Source organism: Brachyhypopomus gauderio, unplaced genomic scaffold (assembly GCF_052324685.1).
Source record: "Brachyhypopomus gauderio isolate BG-103 unplaced genomic scaffold, BGAUD_0.2 sc50, whole genome shotgun sequence".
NCBI lineage: Eukaryota > Metazoa > Chordata > Actinopteri > Gymnotiformes > Hypopomidae > Brachyhypopomus > Brachyhypopomus gauderio.
The window spans coordinates 2,148,168-2,155,608 of record NW_027506875.1 but is presented as its reverse complement, the minus strand read 5'-3'; the positions used below and the strand labels follow the sequence as shown (position 1 = coordinate 2,155,608).

The 7,441-nt window shown below is 38.2% G+C and overlaps 1 protein-coding gene across 2 annotated transcripts; it reads right to left on the bottom strand.

The window, feature by feature from the left end:
- Positions 1–453: 453 nt before the first annotated feature.
- On the bottom strand, positions 454–6,805 carry LOC143487797 (uncharacterized). 2 transcript variants are annotated; one of them, XM_076986967.1, is made up of 6 exons: positions 6,671–6,805; positions 6,267–6,585; positions 5,903–6,139; positions 3,357–3,449; positions 3,157–3,252; positions 454–1,345 (listed from the first exon to the last, which is right to left on the bottom strand). In XM_076986967.1, exons 1-6 carry the CDS (start codon positions 6,671–6,673, stop codon positions 978–980), a joined length of 1,116 nt encoding a protein of 371 aa, XP_076843082.1. In that variant the 5' UTR covers positions 6,674–6,805; the 3' UTR covers positions 454–977. The 2 variants fall into 2 exon arrangements, with proteins under 2 accessions (XP_076843082.1, XP_076843081.1); XM_076986966.1 differs by having other exon boundaries at positions 6,267–6,566.
- Positions 6,806–7,441: the final 636 nt, after the last annotated feature.

Here is a 7,441-nt window from a genome sequence, read left to right as displayed (position 1 = left end):
TGGGTGCAGCACAAAGGACGAGACACAGAATCCCTCGATGGCAGCAAACGTCACGTTTAATGAAGATGTGTATTGCGCAATAGCGCACGATAAACACTTGACACATTCAGCACAACGTGCAGACATAGACAACGACGAGCACAGGACACTGCGCGAGCGCACATTAAATAAACAAACCACATTAGCCCCACGTGATTACGAGACGATTCACAGGTGAGACACATTATTCACACGACATAGCCTTCACCACGGAATTCCACTGACGCAGACAAAGCACGTGGACAACGTTGACACACGCCCAAAAGGGAGGGGCCGGGGTCCTCAACGTGACAGCCAGTAGCAAACCGTGACCATTAAACCTGGGCCCGCTCCTAATCCCCCCCCCCCCCCCCCCCCTGAAAAAATTGTTTCCTCTCCTAATATAATATAATACACAATACTATTATGTATTATTAGTACTAGTATTATTATGGTTTGTGGGTTTCTGAAATTCATTAAAACACATCTGACACAGTCACATCTCCACCTAGTATGAGATTTGTCTGATATAAGATTCGCTTAGTATGAGATCTGTCTGATATAAAATCCACTTAGTATGAGATCTGTCTGATATAAAATCCACTTAGTATGAGATCTGTCTGGTATAAAATCCACTTAGTATGAGATCTGTCTGGTATAAAATCTATCTGCTGCATGAGATCAGCAGAACATGCCAAGGACAGTGTCCAAAACTATGAGAAGTAAGCGCATGTGTCACAATTGTGGGTCCGCCCCTGCAGAGTGGGCGGGTATATAACGAGAACCAGGAGGAGTGTCCATTGCTGGTAAGAGTCGTGTTCCTGGGTCAGTGCTCACATTCACCACTAGATGCTGAGTAAGCCTGATACTGATGCATCAAACACAGATGAAGTTGAATGATGTTGAATGATCGGATATCATTTACATCCTGATTCAAACCACACAGCTCAGCTGCATACCTATTGCAGCTTCTGGCATTTCAAAACCCTTTGGGAATTGAATTGAATGCAATTAAATGCATTAATGTCCTCTCCTCCTCGTTCTTGAGATGATGCTGATGTTGGAGTGAACACGTCCTCTCCTCCTCGTTCTTGAGATGATGCTGATGTTGGAGTGAACACGTTCTCTCCTCCTCGTTCTTGAGATGATGCTGATGTTGGAGTGAACACGTTCTCTCCTCCTCGTTCTTGAGATGATGCTGATGTTGGAGTGAACACGTCCTCTCCTCCTTGTTCTTGAGATGATGCTGATGTTGGAGTGAACACGTTCTCTCCTCCTCGTTCCGGAGACAATGTCGGCATGGTTGTAAACAAAGGCTTGAACGTCTCTGGGCAAAAAACACCCCAAAGGGTTAGCATCTAGTAGTAGTAGTAGTAGTAGGGTTAGTAGTAGTAGTGTTAGTAGTATTGTATTGCAGTAGTAGTAGTAGTGTTAGTAGTATTGTATTGCAGTAGTAGTAGTAGGGTTAGTAGTATTGTATTGCAGTAGTAGTAGTAGGGTTAGTAGTAGTAGTGTTAGTAGTATTGTATTGCAGTAGTAGTAGTAGTTGTAGTAGGGTTAGTAGTAGTAGTGTTAGTAGTATTGTATTGCAGTAGTAGTAGTAGGGTTAGTAGTAGTAGTGTTAGTAGTATTGTATTGCAGTAGTAGTAGTAGTAGTAGTAGTGTTAGTAGTATTGTATTGCAGTAGTAGTAGTAGTTGTAGTAGGGTTAGTAGTAGTAGTGTTAGTAGTATTGTATTGCAGTAGTAGTAGTAGTTGTAGTAGGGTTAGTAGTAGTAGTGTTAGTAGTATTGTATTGCAGTAGTAGTAGTAGGGTTAGTAGTAGTAGTGTTAGTAGTATTGTATTGCAGTAGTAGTAGTAGTAGTAGTGTTAGTAGTATTGTATTGCAGTAGTAATAGTAGTTGTAGTAGGGTTAGTAGTAGTGGTGTTAGTAGTATTGTATTGCAGTAGTTGTAGTAGGGTTAGTAGTAGTAGTGTTAGTAGTATTGTATTGCAGTAGTAGTAGTAGGGTTAGTAGTAGTAGTGTTAGTAGTATTGTATTGCAGTAGTAGTAGTAGTAGTAGTAGTAGTAGTAGGGTTAGTAGTAGTAGTGTTAGTAGTATTGTATTGCAGTAGTAGTAGTAGTAGTAGTGTTAGTAGTATTGTATTGCAGTAGTAGTAGTTGTTGTAGTAGGGTTAGTAGTAGTAGTGTTAGTAGTATTGTATTGCAGTAGTAGTAGTAGTTGTAGTAGGGTTAGTAGTAGTAGTGTTAGTAGTATTCTATTGCAGTAGTAGTAGTAGGGTTAGTAGTAGTAGTGTTAGTAGTATTGTATTGCAGTAGTAGTAGTAGGGTTAGTAGTAGTAGTGTTAGTAGTATTGTATTGCAGTAGTAGTAGTAGTAGTAGTGTTAGTAGTATTGTATTGCAGTAGTAGTAGTAGTTGTAGTAGGGTTAGTAGTAGTAGTGTTAGTAGTATTGTATTGCAGTAGTTGTAGTAGGGTTAGTAGTAGTAGTGTTAGTAGTATTGTATTGCAGTAGTTGTAGTAGGGTTAGTAGTAGTAGTGTTAGTAGTATTGTATTGCAGTAGTAGTAGTAGGGTTAGTAGTAGTAGTGTTAGTAGTATTGTATTGCAGTAGTAGTAGTAGTAGTAGTAGTAGTAGTAGTAGTAGGGTTAGTAGTAGTAGTGTTAGTAGTATTGTATTGCAGTAGTAGTAGTAGTAGTAGTGTTAGTAGTATTGTATTGCAGTAGTAGTAGTTGTTGTAGTAGGGTTAGTAGTAGTAGTGTTAGTAGTATTGTATTGCAGTAGTAGTAGTAGTTGTAGTAGGGTTAGTAGTATTATATTGCAGTAGTAGTAGTAGGGTTAGTAGTAGTAGTGTTAGTAGTATTGTATTGCAGTAGTAGTAGTAGTTGTAGTAGGGTTAGTAGTAGTAGTGTTAGTAGTATTCTATTGCAGTAGTAGTAGTAGGGTTAGTAGTAGTAGTGTTAGTAGTATTCTATTGCAGTAGTAGTAGTAGTAGTAGTAGTAGTAGTAGTAGTAGTAGTAGTAGTAGTAGTGTTAGTAGTAAAACAACGCAGACTCCAGGACCATGGCATGAGTGTGTGCTGGAGAGAGTGAACTTTCACAGCATAATGTAAAAATAATGTAAAAATAATCTTCACCATAAATTGAATTTTCTGAACACAGCACTGCAGGGCCCACTGGACGTCTCGCTGGTGTAATTCCCCGCATATCAAGATAAATGTTCTCCTCAGCTTCTGGAATTATAATAACAGTTCTGCATGATCAAGATACTGTTGTGGGTGAAGAATGACCAAAACACTGTTCTGTGTGAGATCTTCAAGCAGTGTGATTCTCTCACCGTTGGCTTCTTTCTTCCTCACTCGTCCCAACACTCCTGACCACAAGGCAGCTGTTAGAAAAAAGGCCACAGCTGCAAATGTTGGTAAATATCCTGTTGAAAAACAGCAGTTAAAAGAGAAGAGCTATGTTCTTCCACACCTTGTCCACAGTAAATATTCCACAGGGTATGATGGGCTGGTAGGTTCGATATGTTGGGTGTGTTTGTGAGGTGGATATACAGTATGTACAGATAAGAGAACTGCGTACCAATAGAAATGTGAATGTAAACATTTTTATGTATTTTGCATTGTTCAGTGCCAGGGGTGGAAAGTAACTAATTACATTTACTCAAATTACTGTAATTGAGTACTTTTTATGAGTAATTTGTAACTTTCTGAGTAGTTTTTGAAATATGTAATTTTTACTTTTACTTGAGTAAATTTTGACCCAAGTAGTTTTACTTCACTACATTTGAACACCCTCACATTACTGAGTAAAAAAATATTGATGGTGAAAAATTAAATGCGGGCAGAAATGTAAACTTCTGAGTCCCAGAACTGAAGGCCAATTGCGTGGCCTTGCCTTGTGCACGCCCTGTCCATTGTCTCATAATCAGGTCATAATCTGGTGCACTTTTTTCCAAAAGGATGAGACTGTTCTATCTTTAAATCTTCTATCTATCAGGTTCTGTGGGATCCTGTGGATATTTTATTGGGAAAAGTGGAATCCTATGGGCACTGTATTTTGAATAGTTGGATCCTGTGAGCGTTTTAAATAGTGGAATCCTGTGCGCATTTTGTTTTATTTTGAGATGTGGGATCCTGTGGTAATTTTATATTTTATTTTGAGTTGTGGCAACTTGTGGGCATTTTATTGTGAACAGTGGGATCCGGTGGGCACTGTATTTTGAATAGTTGGATCCTGTGAGCACTTACTTTTAAATTGTGGGATCCTATGAGCATTTTTAAATTTTTGATGTGGGATCCTGTGGGCATTTTATTGTGAGTAGTGGAATCCTGTTGCATTTTAATTTGATTTGTGGCATCTTGTGGGCACTTAATTTTGTGTGCATTTTGTTTTTTGGATAATTTGTAATTTAAATTTCTTTATTCTTATCATAGTGTTGTCCGTTGGACAATAGGACTGAAAATTGTTTGCACTTTATGGTACAGGTTGTGACTGTCCTTGTGCTGTGAGGAAGTATGTTCCTGAGCCCAGCTGATCTTTTTGCAAGTTAGGATGTGCACTAAAAACAACTTGTGATTAAAACAACTTGTGCTGAATTTGGTTCATGATTCATCCATGCATTAAATAACTGAAAGTAACTAAGTAACTTTTACTCAAATTACATTTTAAATGAAGTAATTTAGTACTTTTACTCGAGTAAATTTTGAGATGGGTAATTTTACTTTTACTCTGAGTAGATTTTAGGCAAAGTAATGATACTTTTACTCAATTACAATTTTTCAGTACTCTTTCCACCTCTGTTCAGTGCTGACAGACTTGAAAAATGGTTTTAGCTTTTAGCCCCAGTGCTACAGAATATAACCTTGCGGTTATGTGTTTTTTAAACCTGGACTACAGGAGAATCATTTGATCACTGAATCAATGAAGATAATTAAGAATTCAAGAGTTTCAGTTCCACAGAACATGTTTCAGTTCCACAGAACGTGTGTCAGTTCCATAGAACGTGTGTCAGTTCCATAGAACCTGTGTCAGTTCCACAGAACGTGTGTCAGTTCCACAGAACAGTGTTTTTAAGGTTCTTCCAAAATAATGCTCTTAAAATTAGCTCTTTGTGTCCACATTTGTGTACCACATATATTATTATTATTATTATAGATAATTATTAAAGAAATTATAGAGATTTTAACATTCAAAAACATTTTTTCAAACCTTATCTAGGTGTAAATATTCAATTTCTACTGCTACTACTGTTCTACACTACTGCTACTATGTCTACTACTACTACAACTGTTAGTAATAATAATAAACAAATGCAAGTAAATAAACAAATAATAAATGTTATATAGCACTTTGCAGAAAATAGATATTCATTAAAGTTTACAGCCTCAAAAGGAATTTAGTGTAACTTAGAATTTATAAAGCAGTGGTGCTTTCACTGTTCAGTGATTTCACTAGAATGTATATAGTATCATCTACTGGACATGACTAGAACTACATAGACAGAGAGGCCAGAACTGTGTTTTACCATATTCCTGTCAAACCTATACGTTTATACATACCTATACAACATATACATTTCATATTATATGAATATGAAATGACAAACATTCCACATTTTAGAAAGATCAGATCCTAACAAAACATGATTTAGCTACTTAAAAATATAATGTAATGTATTTCTATTGCAAAAACAGCTCTTAACAGACATAGTACAAGGACAGGTTGTACTTTTGCATTTATACTTCAGTGCTTTCATTATTTACATACCCGTGACATACACAATTACCTCCTTACAAAAACACACTGGGAACGATTCATTTCTGACACATTGCACTCATGGCCATAACACCTTTGATTAAGCACAAGTGTGCAGGTTACCTCTACATGCTGGAACACCTTTTTGGATTCTGCTGACAGCATTGACAGCTACACAGACCAGATCTTCATGAGTGTAGTTCCCAAGGTGAATGGTGTGTTTGTTTGACTCTGACAGCACCAAACTCTGATTGACCAACATCCACATGAACTGGACGTCATCTCCTTTACCAGCGCTGCAGGTTACTGTGTGTGTTCCTCCAGAACACGTGGACACCACCCTCAGATCAGACACCCCATCTGCAGAAACACATCAACACAGCCCAACAGACATGACAGGAGAATAGCCAGATCTTATAGCTGGAAACATCTACTGACTATTGACAATCAGGTGGTGTGCAAAACAGTGTGTGTGATCTGCACATACGGAGAATCTGGAGTTGGGTCATTTGATTTGTTATTCGGTTCCCAGTCTTATTGTCGTAGATTTGGACACTGTAATTTCCAGAGTCTTCCTTCGTTCCATTGTAAATTTGAAGGGTTCCATTTTTAAGCAAGTTATACTTCTCAGGTTTGGTGATTATATTCTGTTTTCTGCTAATACGCTGTGTAGCGTTGCAAACCCACTGAACGTCATCGTTCTCCTGAACAGACACGTTTCCTCTCAGCTCGATCTCGCACGTTTCTCCAACGATACACACTCTGTGCAAAAAGCCCACTGCAGCAGCTGAAAGGGTAAAGCCAATCTGATATGAGGTTATTAACTACTGACACCCACCGACAGCTACACACAGTTTTACCAATGAAACATTAAAGATTGTTTTACTCTACCATGATCTAAGCAGAGAAGAAGTAAGAGGATTCGTACTGGAGACCATCTGTGATGTGCTGTAGGGATCCGTCCCCTGATTAAAGTCATTTTTTGTTCTTCTAGCACCAAAGACGAACGTGTTCTCTGCTGCATTAACACATTAGTAGATGGTTACTAATAACACACTTCCTCTTTTAACCTAGTGGTTACTGGGGTTGCTAGCTCTGACTGTACAGGAGCTGCATTTAAGGCCCTGTGTAATGTGATGTCTTTGTTAAGGCTCTGTGTAATGTGATGTCTTTGTTAAGACCCTGTGTAATGTGATGTCTTTATTAAGGCTCTGTGTAATCTGATGTCTTTGTTAAGGCCCTGTGTAATGTGATGTCTTTGTTAAGGCTCCGTGTAATGTGATGTCTTCGTTGAGGCTGTGTAATGTGATGTCTTTGCTAAGGCTCTGTGTAATGTGATGTCTTTATTAAGGCTCTGTGTAATGTGATGTCTTTGTTAAGGCCCTGTGTAATGTGATGTCTTTATTAAGGCTCTGTGTAATGTGATGTCTTTGTTAAGGCTGTGTAATATGCTGTCTTGTTAAGGCTCTGTGTAATGTGATGTCTTGTTAAGGCTCTGTGTAATGTGATGTCGTTGTTAAGGCTCTGTGTAATGTGATGTCTTTGTTAAGGCTGTGTAATATGCTGTCTTGTTAAGGCTCTGTGTAATGTGATGTCTTTATTAAGGTAATGTGCTGTCTTTGTTAAGGCTCTGTGTAATGTGATGTCTTTGTTAAGGCTCTG

What these genes read in the sequence shown, in the direction of transcription:
- LOC143487797 (XM_076986966.1), bottom strand. Translation starts at nt 6,803, where the DNA reads ATGCAGCAGAGAACACGTTCGTCTTTGGTGCTAGAAGAACAAAAAATG. An exon ending in TCTTCTCTGCTTAGATCATG is followed by an intron (nt 6,567 to 6,670) that starts GTAGAGTAAAAC and finishes TTACCCTTTCAG; the next exon opens with CTGCTGCAGTGGGCTTTTTG. An exon ending in AGGTGTTCCAGCATGTAGAG is followed by an intron (nt 3,450 to 5,902) that starts GTAACCTGCACA and finishes GTTTTTCAACAG; the next exon opens with GATATTTACCAACATTTGCA.